The 24,829-nt window shown below is 43.0% G+C and overlaps 1 protein-coding gene across 1 annotated transcript in view; it reads left to right on the top strand.

The window, feature by feature from the left end:
* Positions 1–24,829, top strand: part of LOC147688945 (ATP-dependent translocase ABCB1-like) — a 1,419,218-nt gene that overhangs the window by 995,719 nt on the left and 398,670 nt on the right. Inside the window, exon 17 of the mRNA XM_086941842.1 lies at positions 8,275–8,418. Coding sequence (XP_086797968.1) covers positions 8,275–8,418 — 144 coding nt within the window. The remainder of the gene's footprint in view (positions 1–8,274; positions 8,419–24,829) is intronic.

Genomic DNA, 24,829 nt, shown 5'->3' with positions numbered 1-24,829 from the left:
ATTATTATGGTGAATAATCTGCAGCTGCTTCCAGGCTTTAAAAGAATGGCTGAAGTTAGTGCAGATTCTTCTGCAGGTGGTCAGTATGTTGCTGACAATGTCTTCCTTTTTAATTTCAAATGTGTTTTATTGATTTTATGAGCAAAAACAGGCACAACAATGCAATGGAACAATGTCTTCCTTTTAGAGGAAGTTTTGCACCACCAGGTTGATGCAATGGGCCAAACATAGGACCATGAAATATCTTTCGTATGACATGGCCATTGTCTGTGGCTGCAATCTAAGACTGCTGGGTCGCAGCCATTCATACAACTTGCTGTTAAATTCCTCCAAGATTTGTACAGCTGTATGTCATTTTTCCATTGCGAACATGGTCACTTTTGCATGCCGCTGAATGCTCTTAAAATGTTCTTCAGGGTCAAGACCTGAGGATATCTTTTGCTTTTCCTCTGCAAAAAAGATCCAGTCACCTGAAAACTGGTCCACATGTCTGTCGTCAGCTGGTTGGTGTGAACAACACTTTGCTGCAAAGCTTGTCCAACCAACTGCAGCACATTGTGATGCAGCGCTGGAACAGCCACTCTGGCAAAATAGGTCTTACTTGGTACCTTCCATTTTGGGCAGATGGCTGCCACAAATTCTAAGAATCCAGCGCTAACATTTTTGACAGCTTCCCACTGTACAAAACGTGTGGTTGAGTGAGTTTCCCTCATAGGGCCCCTCCTGCCTAAACATGTCCATAATAGTAGCCTAGATTTTCTTCTTTTCTTATGGCACTGACATAGGCGTCTTTTGAGAAGTAGATGCTGGAGGTAGACTCAATTTGCGTCATGGTGGTGGGGATGTCACTGTATGCTGTGGTGTCTCCATTTCACTCTGAGTCTTCTTGTGCCATTGTGAAGTTGCTAATGTGAGTGAATCTGCTGGCACATTGCTGGGGTTAGGGCTGCTTTATGTGAAGATGTCACCCTCCTCTTCTTCATTATCAGCTTCCACTGTGATTGGACTTGTATCTGATGTTCCCAGGCTCTCCCCACCACCATGACCATGTTCAGCAATTTTTTTTAAGGTGCTCCTCCCGCTTGATTATGTGTTGTTTTTTCATATGGGTCGTCTGGCCTCCAGTACCTTAATGTGTATAAGGCTTACCTTGGCGACCATTTGTGTGGCAAATGGTGCCTACTGCAATGTGCTCCCCCTTGCTAACTGTAAAAAATCCCAAACTAGGGAGGAGTACTTTTTTACTGTGCCACTGCCAATGCCTGGAGGTAGGTGAACATGTTGTAAATTGCCTCTCTGCTTCTCCTGAGACAGCGGTTGGTGAAGGTCTTAGCTGGGTTTTGCAAGTATGGGAGCTGGTGGCAGTGCTACCTGTGCCACATCCCTCGGAACTAGTTGAATAGCAATGTCAGATTCCTCTGTGTCACCTTTCATCATGACTATCTCGTCATTGTCATCCTCCTCTTCATCCCCTTCCATAAGTCTAAGTCTTTCTGGAACTTTTTTTTCACAGTATTCTGCTAACTCCACAAAGTGACAAAAAACTCTGCCAAGCTATGCAGAGTTCTGCAAGTGGCAGAGGTCCTTATCACACACCGTTACTCAATGTAAGCGGTAGCAACCATCCGCGACCATCTGCGTTGAGAATCTCGGTAGGAAGCGGTCTAGCATTGGATTTTCCTCGCGCACACTAGATAACTTTTTTGCAAGTCTGAGCGAGGAGAAAACTCTGCTCCAATATGTGAAGTGGAGTTTTTCAAAACTCCAAGACCACTGTGGAGTGGGAAAAACTCCTCAAACTCCACAAACGGAGCAGAGTTTACTGCCCAGGACTATGTACTACTTTGCGAAAGGGACCAATCTAATTCAACATCACTACTCGTCATCGTTGGCTAGATTATATTGGCTGCCTCACTGTTCCTGGGCTTAGGTTGGGGGTATGGTGCTGTTGATTCAGGAATGCTGCTCTCAGCTCGCTCACGGAAGGCCGGTGTGGCAGGCACAACTTTCCTGAAAAAATTAGCGGTTGGCACACCAGTGGTGGAAATCTGCTTCATTTCTTCCCCACTAGCCTCTTTCATGGCAGCACCTTTCTTTGGGGCCATACTGAAGCTGTCAATTGGAAGTGACACTTAGCTTCACAACAAGCTGAAGAGATGACTGTGTTGCGAAAGTCAGTCACACGTCACGTCATGCACAGGCCTTCTGTCCGGCAGTACTGTGGGTGATATCTCTTCTCTTGTTCACCTAAAAGCAAACAAGCAAAAAGAACATCAGTAAAATGTAGCATTGTTGCAGTTCAAGTTGTAGTACAAGCAAACAAGATCATTTAGTGTGGTGACTTGGTAATAATACAGTCTAACTTTTCATTCGCAAAACCACAACCACATACATTTTCATTGTGTGCAGGACACTCAGGAAAGATCAGAAAGAGAAACAACGCCAACATACAGATGTAACTTTTTGCTCTATGTGCATCAACTTCGGATGTCACAATCAGGAGGTGTAGGTGACAGTGGAATAATCCTTAGACAATTAATGTTGCTGTGCACTGCACATATTTTAGTCGTGCGGTTGAGGCCAAATGTTAGGGAAAAAAATTAGATCGAAAATTTTAAAAATTAAAAAAGAAATTACGATCAAAAGATTTCTGAAGAAAAAATGTTACATGTTTTTAAAAAATAGAATAAAAATTACAAGTAAAAAGCTAAAACTAGAAAATGTGAATACAGAAGTAAAATATATATATTTCAAAAATATATAGTTTTGTTTAAATCAAATACAAACAAACAAAATCATTAAAATAAAAAATTTAAAATTTAAAAACTAAAATTCTAAAAATTAAAAGAAAACAATTAAAGATAAGCAAAAATATCCGCAAGCAAATGTATTCATTAAACTGCTATAATTGGCAACTATCCATGCAAACCTATCGCAAAGTGCCACACTGAATGCCCAAAATGGCTGCCAGTCAGTGCCACAGGGTCATCAACAACAACTAACACTGAGCAAGGAGGCATGGCCACACACAGACAAGACATGAAGGCCATATGGGGACAGCACACTTGATGGCTACACAAAATCGTCACCAGCCACATAGTCACAACAATATGCAGGAAGCCTATAAAACAGAGAACACATGTAGGCCTATGGTGGACACTGACTAACCAAAATATCCCTTTGCCACATGGCACAGGGAACAAAAAAGGCACATGAAGGTCTATGGCAAACACACACACACTGGCTAAATAAGAGGCATGGTAATACAGAGAACACAGCATTAATTCAGCAATGCCAACATTTTAAATTAACAGGGCTAAAAGTGTTAACAACAACACACATCTTCCAAAGCCATTACCCCACCGATACATTGTTTGCAAGAAAAAAAACATGAAATACCACTAAAAAACTCATTTGGTATTTGAATCCAGTTTCAACCATGGCCTAAATGATGTTTGAATTTTATAGACAATACAGAAACGGTTATTTTATGCCCCCATGAAAAGTACAGGGCCTACTGTCTGGAAGGCACTTTGGCAGACTAAATCAGTATTGCCAATTTATTCAGAAACGTGGAGAAAATGTATTACATTGTGCAACATTTTTCCTTCACAAAAGAAGAACAATTTAATGCAAAAAATAACTTGACCCCGACTAAAACTGCAGGCCACCCACCACAATACATTTTAAAAATTGAGTAAATAAATACAGGTGAATTCCCCCAAGCAAACAAACATCATCCTTATACACCACTTTTTAAACTTACTTGTGAAAGCTCAAAAACAAAGCCCTTAAATCCGATGGTATATATGTACCAGACAAGTAGAGTGATATTTCCAGCTCCAAATCCCAATGAAAAGTGACAAGTCAAGGGACAAAGCATTGGGAGAAGCCTGCTGGACAGGAACAGGAAGTTGTAATCTCTGGAATACTTCCTTCCAGTTTGAAAAAATACATGTTTTAAAAAATGGCTTCTTGCCCAAAAAACAACTTCAATGGATAGTTTACGAAGACAATCCGCTCCAAATGCCCCTAAGCTGCATTCTCAAGTTGAAAAGCTGCTCAACCGCACCGTTTGCAATGGCGATCGGCACTAAGAATACTAGATTGGCACCTTCGCAGCCGTAAGCCATGCAAGTGAGAGCAAACTCTTGTGGGAGCTCACTAGCGGTGTGCGAAGTCTTGCACGTGCTTGTAATAATAAAAGAGATTTATAATAATAATAATAATAAAGGAGATTTATAATACGCAACTTAGCCCAAGGGCGTCAAGTCGCAAGACAATATAAGTGTCATATGGCCGGTCTCAGAATCGCCAAGCGCATGGCTTAAGAGTACGCCTCTCGAAAAATCCAGGTTTTTAGGTTCTTGCCGAAAAGTGCCAAAGGAGACTGTCCCACCAGATCGGGGGGGAGGGAATTCCAAAGCTTAGGTACAATGGTGGAAAAAGGTTTGCCTCTCCATCTGGCTTTGGCAAATCTTGGCACTTGAAGAAGATTTTTTGTAGCAGATCGAAGGGCTCTACTGGGGTAATAGGGAACAAGGAGGGACCTAATGCCTTCCGACCCAGCGCCGTAGATGGCCCCATGGGCGAGGCAAAGAAGATTAAAAGAAACCCTAGCCTGAACCAGCAGCCAGTGAAGGTCTTTCCTAGCCCGGGAAACAGAGGATAGCCTGGGAAGATTAAGAACCAGCCTGGCTGCCGCGTTTTGGACCATCTGTAGTCGATGGACAGAACTCTTATTCATGCCCACGTACAGTGCATTACAATAGTCTTGTCTCGATGAGACTAGGGCTACCGTGGCCCGCTTCCTCGCATATGGAAAAAGGAACAGTCCTATCTTTCTCAGGATCCTGATGATACCACAACAGGTGGACACGGTCCTACTGACCTGCCAGTCAAAGGACAGAGTGGTATCAAACAGGACCCCCAGGTTCCTAGCTGAATGCAAGGGAATGGCGCAGTCCCCAAGGGAGTCCGGCCACCAGTCTTTTGACCAAATATCATGGCCACCCCCAAAGATCAAAAATTCGGTCTTTTCTCCGTTGAGCTTTAAGAAGTTTTGAACCATCCAGTGAGACACCGCCTCCATACAAGTTCTAAACTTGAAGGTGGAGTCGTTCACCGACTGCGTTAGAGAGACCATAATCTGGGTGTCGTCGGTATAGGACAACACCTCAAACCCTGGCAAGTGGGGCCACATAGATATTAAACAGAGTGGGGCTTAAAGAAGACCCCTAAAGGACCCCATATTGCACAGGTGTGGAAGGGGACAGAAAATCACCCAGCTTCACTCTCTGCTCCCTTTGAAGGAGAAAGGAAGCTAAGAGTCTGAGGGCGGGGCCGGCCACACCTATCTCTCTGAGCCTGGAAACCAGGATGACGGGTGACAGGGTGTCAAAGGCTGCCGGCAGGTCGAGTAGAACCAGCAGAGTGATCTGACCCTTGTCCACCTTCGAACGGATGTTGTTTACCACCACAGTCAGAGCAGATTCAGTGCTGTGGGCACTTCGACACTTAGCACTCGCAGTTAAGAGCCAAAAGTAAACTTGGGCGTGCAAATGTATAAAAAACCTTGCTCTTCATGCCTGAATGCAAGAATTCAGGAATTCTGTGCTTTTCTACGGAGCGCGGCGAGCCCGAATTCCACAAACTCTGTGAGTGGAGTTTACCGCTCTGACTTGAATATAAGCACTGCATTGTAAAAGAAGGAGCACAGTCTTTAGGCTCAAGAGCCCTCTATCTGCTCCCGTGTGCCTCAGGCTTTCACTCACAAAGTGACATTGTTGTACCATAGATCCTATTCATAGTCAGAATAACTTGAGACTGTAGGTCCACTGTCATACAGCTTCTGTATCTCAATAGACCCTTTACTGGTTGTGGAAGTGGGCGTTAAACTCTGGTCCGCTCCACTTGTGGTGTTTGCAGAGTTTTGCCCACTCTGCATTCCACTTGTAATGTAGAAGTCTCGAAAACTCTACCAACTGCCACTTGGCAGAGTTTTTTCCAAGATGAAGCATAAGTTTAAACTTGCACCCCCTACTTTGATTTTTGGGTGGTAGAATGCCTCAACGTGGGCAGTTGCAGCATTGTCACAACCAATCACGTTGAGAAAGTGGCCTTTCAAGTAGAAAATCTACTCAAGCAGCAGAAAGAAGCAGCTCCATCTGGGGCGAGGAGTGGTATAATTCCCTCTGATTTTAGAGTGTGGGACAAGCTTCTGGTGCTAAAAATCTGCACAACAGCGCAACATGCTGAAAAGCCGCCCGCTTGCGTTTTTATTTAACTCAGTGGAATTCCACACATTTAAGCTTCAGGAGTTCTACCCTCATCTAACTGCTATTCCTAACCGTCATCACAGACAACAGAATATCATACAGTTTGCAGCAGAATATCTCACACTTTATGATATAGTAATACCTTGAACCATCTAACTCAGAGTTCCATTTGAGAAAAAAATGCTACTCACAGCTTTCAGATCTTGCAACTGAGTATCTTTCTAAACAGGTGATAGACAATTCAACTTGAATCATTCACATTTACTAGAATCCTTTCCATGTTGGACACAATAATTTTGACATTACCTCTTTTGTTTTTCCCAAAATGGCTGTGTGCCTCTCTCTCTCTTTTTTCTTTTTTGTTTGTCTACTTGGTTTGTCATGTCCCGAAGCGGGCCTGTCTACTTTCCTCTTCTCTTTCTTTCTCTTCTTTTAGTCTAATTTAGTCTTATATTTGTGTCCTTCTATTATTGTGAGTAATATAGATCTCTCATGGATTTAAGTATCAAAATTTAAAAAAGGTTGTCATTTTATCAGCTCTTGTGGCACAAAGAAAGTGTCATTATAGCAAAGAGTTGTGTGTGGGCTGGTTGTGTTTGATATCTGTCCCCAGTACTGGCCACCACCCCAGCAAATCCATGCACATGTGCAAATTCTCCCACTTTTTAAGAGCCCAGCCTGCCCTAAGCACACTACACCAGGAGATTTGGGAAAGTATCAGGCATACAGAGAATCATAGACAATGCTGCAGGAAGTCAATCTCACATCCTGCAAGAGGAAATTGTTATAGAATTGATATCGGACAACAAAATGTTGCTATTGCCGAACCAGATGAAGTTAAAGAATTTTGCTAAATCAAAGTTTCTGACTTTTGTGGCATATTAAAAAAGACACATTCATCTAAAAATGAATACTAAACATTTATGTTATTTTATGTAATGTTATGTTATGTAATGTATGTAACTTTACATTGTTTTATTTTGAATAGCGCACTAATCACTTTAGAGGGTATCCCGGCTCTTGGGCAAGTGTATAGGTTTGTGGTGCCCAAAGTGATTATATGAAGAGCCATTTTTTCAGCATCTTGCAGGACTCAAACAGTGAGGCGGATGCTCTAATGTGTTGAGTGAGGTTGTTCCATGTCTTGGGTGCAATGTAGGAGAATGAGCAACCGCCAAGTTTGCGTTTTCAGATGCAAGGAATGTGTGTGAGTGATGCTGAGCTTGGGTGTTGGTGGGTTGGTGAAAGTGTATGAAGCTGTTCAGGTATTCCGGTGCTGGGTTGTGTAGGGCTGTTTGTGTGCATGAGAAGTTTGAATTGCCTGCACTTGTGAATTGGGAGCCAGTGTGGGTGCAGCATGGGAGGACTAGTAAGAGTCTTGCAGCGGCATTCTGAATGGTCTGAAGTCGGTCTAGGTGTCATTTGCAGATTCTGGCATAGAGAGTATTGCCATCAGCCAGTTTGATCTAAGGTCAAGGAGATCCCTTTCAAATCCAATCTAAAATAGGACTGCTATTGCACCCTTCTTATAATGCAGCACTATTCATAGCTCTAAAAGCGTGTTCTCTTGTTTATGCCATTCATGAGAAGTGTAATGGCTAACCACTAGTGTGGATGGTCAGCTCTGAGGTTATTAGATATGGAGTATTGTTTTTTTATTTATTTTTAAAACATAAACAGTAAATATACAAATATTCTTACAGTATATAATATAGCTTTTTTATTCGGAAAAATTGTGAATTATCTTTAATGTATAAATTAGAAGGTTTAGATCCAGGGTGTGATTGGAGCATTTTTAAATATCAATAACATCTCATTGTTATCCTATGTTGAATATGAATATAAAAATGCCACACCAAAATATATTGTAAGCGCTATCACTAAAGACTTCTAATGAGGAAATTTTCCTTTGTGATGCATATGACATCATTACTGTTAGACAGTGTGTCATTACTTGCAGATTTAAAACATTCTTTTAAACTTTTTGTCTTTGCAGGACAACCTTCCTGAAGTGCCTTTTGCCACAGTTCTTTGTTGGAGCAAACCAGAGTGGTTTTACCTTATTGTGTGCTTCATTGCTTCTGTGATCGCTGGGTGTGTTTACCCTACCTTTGGGCTATTGTATGGAAAATTATTTGGGGTATGTAGAAATCACTACATCATATTTCCATCAAGTTACACTCCTGCAGACAGTTTTTTTTTGTGAATTGACAATAAGGTCATAGCCAACACTGAACAATTATACAGTGTATGAACCATATAACATACTCAGATCCAAGAGTAATTCAGTGGTGTTCTAAAACTTAATCCTCATAAAATGCCAAAAATAGAATGTTGAGTTTGCAGTTGCACACTGAAGAATGAAGGTTGCAAAACTAATTTTGGTGCACGGCATAGTCATTGGCAAGTCCCTGAGAAGGGGACGACAATACAGCTCGTGATGAGATAGGGGATACATAACCCGAAGATAGAAAGTGCTCTCACCGAGAGTTTGATGTGGTCCAATAAACTGATTGTGTGTGCCCCGTGTCTGAAAGTTTGAAGTGGGAAATTAACACTGATGTATGTGGAAGCTATGCACAACTCCAGCCTATGTAAGGATTTGAGGATAAAGGAAGCCTCATTGAGAAATCTGCACATCATTGGCCCGAGAACCTACTGAGAAAGCTGTAAAAAAGGTACTACCCAACCTAACGCTATACATCATATTGAGTGATAATGTTAAAGGCGAATGTAACCTGACTGTGAAAGACCAGCATACTGCAACAGTAAGTGTAAGCTATGATCAGATGTGCTGCAAGGCTGAGATCAACTAGGTGTCAGACAGTGCAAAGAGATGCCTAAAAGTAAGGACATTCAAATACAGAAACAGTTATCTACTTACCAGAGCCGGGTAACGATGATCACAACACTGCGCTGGGTAAAACAACCCCAGGAGAAGCATCTGTGGTTGTGCTTATATGAAGCAGTACACCACCAGAGCTGCTGGGTGGTGGCTCAGAACAACTCCATATGTCTCTACACAAGTGAAAGACTCCAATAGAGAACAAAAGGGAGGTTAAAGTTCCAGAGTCTTTCCGGGATGACCCAGAGACCAGTGCAGCACAGGACCTTAGAGATGGCATGGGTCATGCAGGTCTGAGTGGACAACAGACAGTGTCAGAGAGAGCTCCACACTCGATGTCAGCCAATCTCCAGAATGGTCACACTGTGGCAGCCTTCCCGAAACCACCAAGAACATTTCATACTACCAAAAGAAAGATATTGGTAACACATGGACTGCTTAGATAGAGACATGTGAGGAATTCATCGATATGGTAGAAGAAGCTGATAACAAGAAAATGATCAAGTATCTTAAGAAACTTGCTGATAAAGGGGGTAAAGGAAGTCATAAAGAAAATGTCAGGAGCTGATGAAATTACATACTGTCAAATCAAAACAGCCTTGAATCTCAAGTTCAATCCAATGCCAAATGTAGATTACAAAAGATACATTTTCAGTCAAGAAAGAAAGAAAGTTGGTAAAACCATCAATGGATTTGTTGCAAGACTATATATGTTCATCACGAAATCTAAGTTCACTTAATTTAAGGATGAGGAAGCTATATGGCTCAGAGTTATTTATGGATGTCAGATTCATTCAGATGATGAACGCTGAGAGAGACTCTTAGCCTAGAGTGAGTCCTCATGGCTGGCAGGGCTGAAGAACACGCTAATCAACAAGCTGCTGACACGGAAGCTGGAGGTGCCCAGAATGGGTCAGTCATGAACTTGAAAAGTAAGCCAAAGCACAAGGCAGAGTGACACAGGGAGATGTCCCCACAGAAGAAGAAATTGTGCTTCAGGTGTGGATTGTCATTTGCACACGAGAGTTAATGTGGCACCATTGGACAGATTTGCAATAGATGTGGAAAAGAGAACCATTTTGTGATGGTTTGCAATGCAAAGAGAAAAGTAAGTGTGTCACAGCGCAAAGTCAAAATAGCCACCTGAACCTTTCAAAACCGATGTTTGGCGCTCACCCATGAGTCAAAGCGACAAAGCCAGATGAGGCAAATAGACACCAAAGTTGATGGTAATCTAAATCATTGTCAAAAATGCTTCATTATCACTATCAAGTGATAGTGAAGATGATGGTTGTGCAATGTTGATGTTCACTTCACAGAAACGTGCACATGATGGACCGGCCGCCTGAGAGGAAAAATACAAGACAAAGAAAAGTCAACATGAAAAAGCACCAAAATCATTTAAAATTTGTCTGTTGATTACCGTAAAGGTAAATGGTTGTTCAATATCTTATATTACCAACAGTGGTGCGTCGATAAACATTATGCCTGAGGAGAAATATCATGAACTGTCTCCATTGACACTTCTTCTGCCATTGAACACTAAGGTGTATAAATGGGCTGCATTGACACTATTAAAATGCAAATGTTTATTTGTACCCACAATGAAACACAAGAAAACAAAAGTGCAAGCACCCATTCATGTACTTCAAGGTACCGCATCCAGCACCTGTTTACTAAGCTTCAGTACAGCTTCTTATATAGGACTGATGTCAATGATTTATAACATGAATGCTCATATTAAAATAGCAAGCCATTTTCTATCATTGCTTCATGATTTGGGAAAACTCAAGACGCTGCAGAGCTTTTTCAAGACGTCATTCAACATGTCATACACGTTTCATACATGTCACCTTTCAACAGTCGAGAATTCATAGATTTTCACAGACATCTCAACGTGAACCATCAGAAGAGCACATGTCTTGTGCCCCAGGCCTATGGCCTTTTCGAACGTTTCATAAGTACTTTGAAGAAAACTGTTCAACGTGCTATGTTGGAGAAACTTAGCAGACTACTACCATGACATAACAGTGAAGACCTGCTATTATAACAAAAACTAGCAAAAGTAACTTCTTCTAAGCAATGGGGAGCTATTATTTAATTAAAAGTAAACCTACAAAATCCTCGAGTCAGGATAAGTGGGCTCAGAGTTAGGAGTAGGCAAGGTTAAACATTTCTGCAACACTGGGCCTGAATGATAATGGTGCTGAATGACGTTATATCTAAGTCCCTTTTATGCGTGGGTGGATAAGTGGGGCTGGTATGGGGCACTGCTCAGGTAATAGAAGATCCTGCAGTGAGTTGGTGTTGTTTTCACCAAATCCGCCCCACCTTGTATGTGATCCATTTATTGTGTAAATCAAGTCACTTCGATAAATTACATAGCCCGGGGTAAGAGCGTTTGGTGAATGGATGGAAAGGCGATTTGGGGAAAGGAGTGACAAAGACAAACAGTACACAACAACAATATTCATCAGAGCGACGATGAGCAGCACATCATAATCAATCTAGTGTAGAAGGAAATTAAGAAATTAGTATGACTCGGTTCAGTTCAATCCAAGGCAACATTCCATCAGCCACAGAGACCCAAGTTATGCATGCAAGTTATTCCATGTTCTGTCATCTAGGTTTCAAAAAGAAATTTTCTTGCCATTGGTGCATCTTCCCATACCAATACACCAATGAGTTCTGATCCACAAAGACGTCTTTTCAGTCACCCAGATAGTCCTGGAAAATACTCTGAATGTTCACTGGGGCTGCTACTTGCTTGAACTCTTTTGCCTTCACCTTTGCACTGGACTTGGGACCAGATGTACAATCATTTTTTGAGGTTGTAAACAGGAAATAGTCCCATTTGCCGCAGAAAAATAGGTCTTTCCTATGTACAAACCCTACTTTGCAAGTCAGTAGCCTATCACTGACTCCCAAAATAGGGTTTGTGACTTGCTAGTAGGAAGGGGCATGCCAAGGGCGTCCCTTCCTAATAGCGAGTCATATTTTGATGTACGAAAGTTTTGCGACTGCAATTGGTGTCACAAAAAACACTTAGTTTACCACCCATTTCAAAAGGGTGGAAAGCCACTCATAAACAGGAAAGCCTTTGTGACTGGCAATGGAAATATTTTTAAGACCAGGCAGTGGTCCCACGGACCACTGCCTGGATGAATGAAACAGAAACATTTAATTTTTCTTTTTTAAATGCAACCCATTTTTTTTAAGGAAAACAGGCTGCATTTAAAAAAATATGCTTTATTTAAAAATCAGACTGAATGTTAGTTCAGCCCAAAGAAAATTGAGTGAATCCCCCTGGGCACAATCAAAGCCCTATGAAGGGGTGTAGAACTGATTCTGATATCTGATAGTGAAGACACGTAATCACAGTTTATGTTCCAAAAAAAGTAGTATTTTAAAATGAAGATGAACTTAAATTCAATCCATGATGCTTCAATATCAATGAGATTCATAATGCGATGTACAACATGTAATTGCAATATATTCAAGAAGCAATCCAATGCATTTCGGGCATTGCATCCTTTATCAGGGAAAACTCTATAATTAAACAGAAAAATGCAATGAGGAAACCATCCAGTCACTAAAAACAGTGCATTTATATTTATGCTCACGATCGGAGAGCGATACCACAGGAGCACGTCAAACAGCACTCATTCTTTTAAATCCCAGTGCAACATTGAGGCTGTGCACATGCAAAAACCATTTTCATTATTTAAAAAGCAGTCACAGACGTAGTGGTCTGCTGACCCCATCAGGCCATCATCCCTGGTGGTGCTAGCCATTCCCAATCGAGTCGCAGATTGCACCTGCCTCATGAGTTTTAATAAGGCAGGCAATTTATGACCCCCGTTAGGAATCACAAATAGTGTCTGAGATACTGATGTAAATTTCATTTTAGAAGTCGCAAATTGTGAGTCGTAAAACAATGCAATTTGCGACTCGCAAATAGGAAGTATCATACATCTGGCCCTCACTTCCTGCTAAATGACCAACCCAATGCAGAGGTTCTAGCCAATTGTTGTATTTCTGTTGTTGTTGTTCTTGCTGCCAGTGTTATTGTTGCTGCTGTTGGCTGCTGTGCTGTGAGACAACAGTAATGCCCTCTTTGGAAGTTGAAGGCAACACCCCAGAACGTTTGCCCGGGGTGGGACTCTGATTTCCAGTATTTCTCCAATCCCAGTCTTAGGCTCAGTGAACAATCAATATCTTCTATTCTTAAACATCCCTTTTTAAAAAGGAATGAAAGTGGGCAGTATTTGTTTGTACCGCAAATCAAGTATTGTGGCACAGATGTACTCTTTGGATGACACAACATCTCCTTGCAGCCTTGTATTCTCAGCCAAGCGAAGGTTTAAGATTTGAACCAAATTTTACTCATCTCCATTCACACCTGCAAAGCTTTCAGCCACCATTTGGAATTGGTCCTCTAGCAGATGATACAACGGCATAGCTTGGCCCATCATACTAACCTCCCTGCTGACTTCCCGCGTGAAAACCACAAAAGGAAGTGGCATCTCTATCAGGCATTTGACTAGGCGCCATTTGTCTATCACAATGTGCAAATTTTCACAGTTGCATTTCCTTCTCTTTGAATTACATACTCATTGATGGCTTTGTACTACTCAAACAGCCATTGCAACATGTAATAGGTTGAGTTCCAAAGTGTTGGCACCTCTTGTAGTAGGGCTTTAACTGGTACTCTATTAGCATGCTGAATGACCCTCACTGCCTCCGGCTCCTGAAAGAATGACTGAAATGAGTGCAAATTCTTCTGCAGATGGTCAGTGAATTGCTAACTAGGTCTTCTTTTTTGGTAAAGTCCTCACAATGCGGTTGATACAATGCGCCAAACACAGGGGCCTTAAATATCCACCAGCTGACATGGCCTTAACTAGATTACTCAAGCACAAGGAGATGTTGGGCAGAGTGCTGAAACTTTTCACTCACCCTAGTCACAGGTCTGGGTTGAATCCATCATCGTTTGATAGCTCACTTTGCCACCCCAGTTCAGAACCAGCCATATAAAAATCAGTTTTGACCCTGTTCTTTGCCTGAACTGCAAGCCAGCTCTTCCCTGAACCAGAAACAGGCATCCTGGGACCAGTATCTAGGTAACACCCTTCATCAGGCAGGCTTGCTTCAATCCAGTGGAAAAAAGTGCAAGGGGCCCACATCTGTGCATACCCTGCCAACTTAGGGCAAACTAAGCAAATACAAGGAGATGATGAACGGAGCGCTGAAACTTTTCAGACACCCACCCCCAGTCACAGATCTGGGTTGAATCCATCATTGTGTTTTAGCTCACTTCACCACCCCAGTTCAGACCAAGCCATATGCAAATCAGTCTTGACCCTGTTCCTTATGGGAACAGTCCATTTTAAACTGTCAAGCCAGGTCTTCCCTGGACTGGAAACATGCATCCTGGGGTAACACCCCTCATCAGCCAGGCTAGCTTGAATCCAGTGGCAAAGAGAGCAAGGGACCCACATCTGGGCATACCGTGCCAACTTAGGGCGAACAAAGAAAACACAAGGAGATGATGGACAGAGTGCTGAAACTTTTCAGACACTCACCCTAGGAACAAATCTGGGTTATATCCATCATTGTTTTTAGCTCCCTTTGCCACCCTAGTTCAGACCCAGACATATGCAAATCAGCCTTGAATCCGTTCCTTGTGGGAACAGTCCAGCCCAAACTGCCAAGCCTGGCCTTCCCTAGACCAGAAACAAGCATCCTGAGACCAGTTTCAGGGTAACACCCCTCATCAGCCAGGCTAGCTTGAATCCAGTGGCAAAGAGAGCAAGGGACCTATGTCCGGGCGTACTATGCCAACTTAGGACGAACAAAGCAAACACAAGGAGGTGGACGGCGCACTGAATTTTTTCAGACACTCACCCCCAGTCAGAGATCCGGGTTGAATCCATCATTGTTTTTTAGCTCCCGTCGCCACCTCAGGTCAGACCTAGACATATGCAAATTAGTCTTGACTCTGTTCCTTGTGGGAACAGTCAGCCCGAACTGCCAAGCCAGGCCTTCCCTGAACCGGAAACAAGCATCCTGGGACCGGTTTCGGGGTATGTCACCACTCATCAGCCAGGCTAGCTTGAATCCAATGGCACAGTGTGCAAGGGACCAATGTCTGAATATACCTATCCCATTTAGGGTGAAAAGTGTAACTGCAACAAATGATGGATGCAATTTTACACTTTTAGCCTTAAGTGGGATGCTTGTTTACGGTCCAAGGAGGACCTGGCTTGGCAGTTCGGGCTGGACTGTTCCCATGAGGAATAGGGTCAAGACTGATTTGCATATGGCTGGGTCCACACTGGGGTGGCGTAGTGGGCAAAAGAATGATGGATTTAACCCAGATCTCTTTATTGGGGAGGATGTTTGAATCATTCAGCATTCCGTCCATCATTTGTTGCACTTAACTAGATTACTGTCATTGTCCATTGCAGCGAATTTAGTTCTGAGACCTCTGGGTATGTTGAAGTCTTCTAAGATGTTTGCAGCAGTATGGAATTTCTCCATGGCGACCATAGCTACTGTTGCATGCCACCAAACACCGTTAAAATTTGCTCCAGCACCGAGACCTCAAGATACCTGTTGTGTAACCCCACAAAAAAAGATTCAGTGTGCAGTGATACATGTGAAATTAGTGGCATGACAAATGTTTCAAACATCTGTCATCAGGTGTCTACTGTGAACAACACTCTGCTGCAAAGCTTGTCCACCCAATTGCAGCACATTGTGATGGAACGGTGGAGCAGTAACACTGGCAAAATAGGTCCGGCTGGGAACCTTTCATTTCAGGCAGATGGCTGCCAAAAATTCTAAAAATTCCACTCCTTCCATTAAAGAATTAGGGAGGAGGTCCAGCGCTAAGTTTTTCGCCAGCTTCCCTTTGTACAAATGTGCTGTTAGGTGGTTGTGTTCATAGGTGCCCTTCTGCTTAAACTTACCCGTAACAGGAGCCTGGATTTCTTTCTTTTGTGGTGACGCTGACCCAGATGACTTCGGGATGATCCAGGTGGTGGTAGACTCAATATGTGCCTTGGGTCAGTCACTGAATACTGTTGCTGTGGTATCTCCACCTGACGCTTGTGCCATTGCGAGGTTCCTGTGGCGGGTGATACTGGCACAGTGCTGGGGACAGGGCTGCTTTGCGTAAAGAGCATTTTACCCTCTTGTTCTTCATCACCTTTACCCCCTCCGTGATCAGAGCTTATTCCCCTCTCTCATCACCACCACAACCTGAAGACATTTTTTTAAGTGCACCTCCAACCGGATTACTTGGTGTTTTCATATGGGTTGTTTGGGCTCTGACACGTTAGAGTGAACCATACTTCCCTCGACGTGCACTTGTCTGGTAAATGGAACAGATTGCAATGTTATCCTCCTGCTTGGTAATCATAAAGAAGTTAAAAACTGGGGAGGTGAACTTTTTCAGTGGGCCACTGGTGCCACTGCAAAGGCCCGTAGAACTCGAAGTAGGCAGATGTGTTGACGCTTGGCTCTATGCAGAGTGTACTTCTATGAGTTAGTGGTGGATGCAGGCCTTTGCAGAAGCAGTACAAATATGAGAGCTGGCCCTGGTTGTGGTAGTGCCACATCCATTGCAGCAGGTTGAGTAGGTGGGATAGTATTGGTCTCCTCTGGACCAGCTTCCATGACAATGACTGGCTTGTCATCCGTACCCCCTCCCATAATTGTAAGGCTTTCAGGAACTTTCCTTTTCCTGAGCCTCCCCTGGCATCTCTCAGACTCATCAGGGGTCTAATCCATGTCCAGATCATCAGAAGGGGGCTTGGAGAAGATGGTGGCTTACCCTTTCTTTTTCTTGATGTAGATCTTGAAGCCAGTGGTTCTAAAAGAGGCAATGCTCAGCAAGAAGCTCCAAGTCAACTGTTCTGCGCCTACTTGTGGAAGATTTACTATTTCTGACTTCTGCTATAAACCACTGTTATCAGTTTTCTGCAATGAATGGGTACTACTTACCGAAAGAGACAAATAGAATTCAATGTCACTGCTCATTGGCTTCGCCATGAGTATAGTTGCTGCCTCGCTGATAGTCATGGCCTTGGGCTTAGGTTGAGGTAGTGCCTTTGGTGTGGGAGTGCTGCTCCCAGCTTACTCCTTGGAGGCCAAGTGCAGAAGGCAAAACTTTGTGGGAAAAGGTTCCGGTCAGAACCCCAGTGGTGGAAAGCTTCTTTTCACTGACCACTTTCTCTGCAGCATCTTTCTTTGGGGCCATCTTGAAATTGTAATTTGGAAATGACACTGAGCTGCACAAGCGGAAGAGATTTGAGGACTCACATCACGTGTTGTGTGGGCATGTTTGTACAGGCCTTTTGTCTGGCAGTACTCTGGGTGATATCTCTGCCCACCTAAAAGCAAATGAGAAAGAAAAACATTTAGTGAAACATGGCATTGTCACAGTTTGAATCTAGTAGAGACAAAGACAATATAATTTATGGTGGTTACTTAAGTTATTATCCTAAATATTTATCAACATTAGTGTATCCATTCCAAAGTCAAACCACACCACCACAACATAAATATTTATTTTCCAATCAGGGTAACAACAGCATACAGATGTAATTGTTTGCTTTATGTGCATCTAGGCTAGGGAGGCATTTCTGGCAGTCAGGGAGGTGAAGGGGAAAATAGAATAATCCTTAAAATTCAATGCTGGTTTACACCTATGGCAGGAAAGGGGGGCATTTTTTTAATAAAAAAAATGTTTAAACACATGATAAGTTAAAATAAACATTTTTTAAATGAACACTGCTGGTGTTATAGGGGACTATGAGAAACCCATTGAGAAGCAAGAAGGTGCAGATGAAAAATGCAAAAGAATGCATATAATATAACTCAGTGTTCATTCATGTCCATAATATACATAAATACTAAAATGATCTTCAAACAATATTGAACTGACATGAGAGAACAGTAAAAAAACGAAACAAAAAAGCACAGCCCTCTCCCAACATTCTCCCTAGAAAATGGCTTTGAAAGAAATCTGTAAAAAAGTCAACCGAGGGTCGGTGCACAGAATGTACGCCAGCCACATGGTCAGCCAACAACAGCAAGCAAGGAGTCATGGCCAGTGGCCACAATAAAGAACACACACAGGACTATGGCAAAAGCATACTGGCTGGCTACACGAAATGGCCACTGGCCACAAGGTCAAACAACAGCCAGGAAGGAGGCATTACCACAACAAAGAACATATGGAGGCATATGGCAAAAGCACTCTGGCTGACTGCACAACATGGCTGCTGGCCTCATGCTCAACCAACAATAGCAAGCAAGGAGGCATGGCCACAACAAGGAACACATGAAGGCCTATTGCCAACGCACACTGGCTGGCTCCACAAAATGGCCACCGGCCACAAGGTCAAACAACAACAACCAGCAAGTAGGCATGGCCAAAACATAGAACAAATGCAGCCATGGCAAAGCATACTGGCTGGCTACACAAAATGGTCACTGGCCACATGGTCCGACAACAGCAATAAAGGAGGCATGGCCCTGACAAGGAACACATGGAGGCCTATGGCCAGAGCACACTGGCTGCCTACACAAAATGGCCACCGGCCACGTGGTTAAATAACAAACAAGGATGCATGGCCACAAAAAACAACACAGCCAGGCCTATGACAAAGCACACTGGCTAGCTACACAAAATGGTTGCCTGCCATATGGTCAAACATCAAGAAAGGAGACCTGGAAAACAAAGAGCACACGCAGGCCTATGGACATCAACTGCACAAAATGGCCCCAGGCCACATAGCATGGAGAACAAAGACAAATGGTGCCCTATGGCAAACACACTCACTGCCCAGGCAAAAGATGCACACTGGTTACACTGAAGAAAACCCTGCCAATAATTCAGCAATGCCAAAAACAAAAATTAACTGAACTATAAAAAGTTTACAACAAAACACATACTCACAGGGCATCAAATATTACCCTACCTGTATAATTTCTGCTGAAAAAAATGTGAAATACCCCCCAACAAACCCTCATTTTCAATTAAATCCAATGACTAATACTGGGCCTACTGCCAGATTGCCCATTGGGTTTCTAGGCCATATAGAAAAATATATGCCTATATTGCAAATGTATTAACAAACATGGAGAAAATGTACTGAACTGTGCAACATTTTTCCTTTAAACAAGATTTAAAATTAAATGCAAAAAAATAACCAGACTCCTATGGAAACTACTGGTCACCCACCACAATAAATGTAAAAAATCGAATAAAAGTACGAATAAAAAATTGATGCATGCCCTCTATTAAATAAGCACACCCTTCTACAACAGTTTGGAAGTCACCTGTGCAATCACAAAAACAAGGTTCAATGGTACGTATGCAGCAGACATAGAGAGTGATCCTTCCAGTTCCAACTCCAAGTGAAAAGTGACCAGAAGATGGATAAAGTACTAATAGGAGCCTGCTGGACAGAAACAAAAAGTTGGAGTCTCTGGCGAACTTCACTCTTGTTGAAAAAAGTAAAACAGAGAAAAAGTTCTAGCACTAAAAACCTTGAATGGTCCTTTGGAGGAGAATATTAACTTGAAATTGTCTTTTTGAGTAATTTTACCTTCTTTTCGAGCCGAGAAACTGCTCGAGGTGCAGACGCGGATGCTCATGCTGGCTAGCGCCATGAAAAAGGCGCTGTTGTGGCCACAATATCACGCGCATGCTCGCTAGCAGCTGGTAAGTCATTTGGCGCTCGCCAGCGCATGCCAAAACAAGTCTTGCGCACCACCGAAAACAAAATTCCACCATTTGCCGGATGGTGGAATTTACAGGTAATTCTCACATTACACATGGAATGTGAAGCTCCTGACTACCGCCAGTCCAATAATAACCTAGCCCAGATGGGTATGGGGAAGGAACCATGGGCCATTGTTTCACTAGATGCCAATAAGGCTTTTGATTCAGTGGAGTGGCGATTTTGATTCTCAGTACTGGCAAAGATGGGGCTCAGTACCCAACATATCGGGTGGGTAAAACTGCTGTACAGGTAGCCACAAGATAGACTGAAGCTCAACATTTGTCTCTCCAGAGAGTTTTGTATTGAGAGTGGGAACAGCCAGGGATCCCCCCTGTCACTAATGCTGTTTGCATTGGCAGTGGAAGCATTGGCGTGGTTGAGGGTAGATACCCAGATCAGGGGGTGGACAGGATACTCTGGCTAAGAGGGGAGAATATCGCTTCACGCAGATGATATCTTGTCATGGCTGATCAACATGGATCAATCGCTTGTCCGACTGCTTGACTTCCAGATATATAGTGAATTCTCCCACCTGCGATTAATTGGGAGAAATCCCTGCTATTCCTTATGGGGATGGGTGCAAAAGGGAGGCTTGCTATTGCCTCCTTGGGTAGAACCCCATACATTCAATTGTCTGGGCATTTGGATCACTAGAGAGGCTGCATCCCACTACAATGAAAACCGGCTGCACTGGTTAAAGGGTCTGGAAAGGGATGGGAAGCATTGGAGCACATTGCAGCTGTTTCTATTGAGTAAAGCAGCAATGTTTAAATTGATTGCACTTCCAAGGCGGCTTTATAATCTGCATAATAGCCCATATAGTATCCCAGAGGCCTTTTTGGCTCAGGTAGATGCTCTTATGAGAACATTCCTTTAGATAGGGGGTTAACCCTGAACCGTAACATAGGTCCTATAGTGCTCCAAATATGATGGGCACGTGGTGGTCCTGAACAAGTTTTATGAGGCAGAACAGGTTAGCATTGTAAATGACTGGACATACGCAGCCTAGGAGGATCCGGCCTTCCTGGCGGACATATCCAGGGCTTTATCCACGTATTGTATGGAGGGAGGCTGAGTCGCTCGGCGAGTCTGGCAATGGGGATGGTCCTAGCAATAAGGCGCAGCTTGCAAAGGGAATGCAGTAGGAAAAGAGGCTTACTTCCCAGTCTTTATGCGATTCACTCAACGCCTATTTTAGCAATAAAATCAAGATTATAAAAATTAGCTTCCCTAACAGCTAAGTACTCAGCATATTTAAAGAAGCAATAGTAGCCCCCTATAGAAACAAGCATTTGCAATGCAATAGGTCTCGCATTAGGAAAGTTTGAGCTATTATTATTGTAAATTGCATTTTTTTTATTTATGTGTTGGTTTTGAAAATAGCGAAATAAATAGCTTTGTCATTTACAATGCCAATAGTAACTTTCGCAAATGTGACACTTATAGCATTTGTAATGCAATCTGTGTTGTATTTACGTGACTTAGATGTATTGATATTACAAATAAAATGGCTTTTATTTTTTTAATAATTAACACTTAAATGAAAGTTATTGTAATATATAATGGCAATAGCTTAAATTTTTCTAAATAACTTTTGTGAAGATTATATTCAGTGTATTTTATTGTGACGAATTTCCAAGAACAGAAGTTAAATATTAACACCTTTTTTTGTGACATTTGTAATAAAGCTTGCAACATTGAGAGAACATATTTGAACCAATTGTTGTTGAATGATTGCACAGATTGATGCTGTGGTGGCGCTGAGTGATGTTGTGGTTGCGACGAGTGATGCGGCGTTCAGTGACGCAGTGGTAGCGCATAGTGCTGTTGCGGTGCCCCTGAGTGATACTGATGTTAAACAAATTCATGGACCGTGACATTTCTATGGGTAACAGCAACAGCACAACCAGAATATAGGTATAACATGACATGATTTGCTTACAGTGGTGATTACTAGGGACCAAACATTTGTATTCTGGAGAAAGCTTGAAAATATTTCTACCAAGGAGAAAAAAGCGTCCGTCAGAACTCATGGGAGGTTCTGTGTTGAATGTATGAGACATCTTACATCTTGGAAAACAGGTTAAAAAATATTGGCCTTTCAAAAAAGCGTGGTATTCAAAGAGGTGTGAAGTATGTGTAGTTAGGGCATATTGATGGAAATGAATAGGGTGCGGTTCAGAAAAATGCACTGAACAAAGCTTTTTCCGAAAAATGGGTGAAAACGCAAGGTAACCAAATGACGGCTCACTTTTGCACCGCAATCGCTTATCTGTTGTGGTAATTATGAAATATTAGCGCATCACATCACAAAAAACAATTAAAACTGTCCCGTTACCATCAGCTGGAAACTGAAAATGTACATACGTGTGGTATTAAGAGGCTACAGAGTTATTCCTTATTTTTCCAAATGAAGAGCTAACACCCACTGTATATTATTTCCTAGGCGTCTGCCTAATTGGCCCTGGTAGCTAGCACTTTCGAGAGTAAAATTCCTGTTAGAAACCCAGAAAACCGCGTAGGGCTTTTAATCAGGTCACCATATTTCGTTTTGCGATCGGAAAAATGCAGCCTGTCACAGTCAACTACAGGATTCCGAGATAGAAGAAACTAGGGTGACATTAATGTGCTTCATCACATGAGACAAAATGCTGCTATTTCCCTTGAGTAAACTGTGCAAGGCGAAACACGCAGGCAGCAGAGCACGAACATTATCTGGTTAGCGTTCGACCAGGATTATCTAGGTTTCGATGTTCTCTTTCTGGAACCGAAACCATCCTCTTATCAATTCCAGTGTGCTGGGTCATATCTACGTCCTCAATCAAAACAAACGGATCCCTTCAGCGCTGCCAATGGCTGTTACAAATATATTGTGCTAGCTGATGTCAATTACCGAAAAGCAAATGGATCCTCTTACTTTGTGACTCACATGGTTAGGTTTTTCACGTGAATAAGGCACAGAGTGGAGTGTGAACTACCAAAAGATGGAAGGTGTGCGTATGCTACGAGCGAGGCCTGGAACTCAGATGAGAGAGGCGGGCTCTGCTTTGATAGGCAGGAAAGTTCTTCGGAGCCTGCTAGGTTCCGGGAGATGCCCCGCCTCTGTGGCAGACTCGCAGTGACATAGTTCGTCCGGAGCGACGCACCTTGGAGGCAGAGGGGTGTGAGTAGTGGAGAGCCCAGAAGAAAGCAGGGATTCCGGGAGTGCTGGCGTTCCCGGGAGAGAGCAGGAGGAGAGAAATCCGGTGATGCGATGGAATGATGGAGCCAGCGACAAAAGAGCCCAGTAAGTGGTGGGGAGTGAAGGATGTGTGCGCGTGTGTGTGTGTGCGCCTGTGCGTGTGTGTGTGTGTGTATGTGTGTGTGTGCATGCATGCGTGAGTGTGGCTGTTGCATGCATGTGTGTGTGTGTGTGTGTATGTGCATGCGAGTGTGGCTGTGTGTGTGTATCTGATAGTCAATTGCTGACAATGTGGGATAGGAGATGTTCACAGCGCTGGGCTGGGCGTGCGAGCCCACGAGGTGAAATCACTGAGGGCTTGCGCACGCACATTTCCTGTCTCAGATTCCCAGGAAGTGGGCAACAATAGATACTTCGCTGGACACAATGCTTCGCATTGCTACACCAACTCGACCTAAAAACAAGGTGAAGGCCCTTCTTATCTTGAAAAATAACTGCCCGATATCCCTTCTGCCCTATCTAGCAAAAGTGCCACAAGTGCATATAGCATGTAACCTCTGCACATCCATAGGAGAGTCTGAATTTTTATTATGTCAGGCTGGCTTCTGCCTAGCCCACTCAACAGAAGCAGTCATTGTCTCTGTGATGGACGATATGTGAAAGAAAAGCGACAACTGCAGCACCCAGGCACTGGTGCTACTCAATCTATCAGCGGCCTTTCACGCGGTGGACCATAGCATGTTGGAGGACCATGCCGAGGCCGCTGGGCTGAGTGGCCAGTGCTAGACTGAATTACCTCCTATCTAAAAAAGAAATTCTCAGTTGGTCTGCTTAGTTTAATTTACTTCTTCACATGCCTATTTAGAATGCTGATTCTCCCCGGGATCTCCCCACCTTAACAATATCTACATCCGCCCACTGGTCTACACTCTAAGAAAATGCATGGCATCACCTACAACCATGCAGATGATATGCAATTACTCTTTAGGCGGGATAACACCCCTGAACCCAAGATACGCTTCCAATCCACTATGCTATTCATCCACGACTGGATGAACAGCAATCACTTGACACTGAATGCAGAAAAAACGGAGGTCATCATTATAAAATCAATTTTGAATATTGGACTGACTCACTTTGGCCTCCTGAATTTGGAGTGGTGCTCATTCCAAAAAAATAAGTAAAATGTCTTGGAGGGACAGCCGACGTTGAGCTCTTGCTAAAGCCACAAATATACTCGGTAATCTCATCATCCTTTCTAATGCTCTGCAAAATTCAGAAAATCTCCAAATGTGTTACTTTAGAGGCCCTCCCTTATTCAAGCCATTACCGTCCTCGTTCTTTTTAGGATTGATTATGCCAAGTCCTTATATGTAGACCTGCCCAAATGCCTCATTTAAAAGCTCCGAATCGTGCAGCTAATAAATAAACAGCCAAAGCGATGTCACATCACCTCTCTCATGAAAAGCCGCCACTGGCTCCCTACACAGCATAGAACGACCTTCAAAGTCGGTTGTGTTATCTTGAAATCACTTCACAATAAATGCCCCACCTTTATCAACTCCCGGCTTCAAAAGTACACTCCCAAGTGAACATTACGATCTGCTTACCTGAACTATATATCAGTTCCCAAATTCAAGAGGAAGAGACCTGGCGGAACCATATTTTCGGTCATTGCTCCGAGCTTATTGAACTACTTCCTAATGAAATAAGATCAGCATCCTGT

Source organism: Lissotriton vulgaris, chromosome 10 (genome assembly GCF_964263255.1).
Source record: "Lissotriton vulgaris chromosome 10, aLisVul1.2, whole genome shotgun sequence".
Taxonomy (NCBI): domain Eukaryota; kingdom Metazoa; phylum Chordata; class Amphibia; order Caudata; family Salamandridae; genus Lissotriton; species Lissotriton vulgaris.
This window is presented reverse-complemented; position numbering and strand designations above follow the sequence as displayed.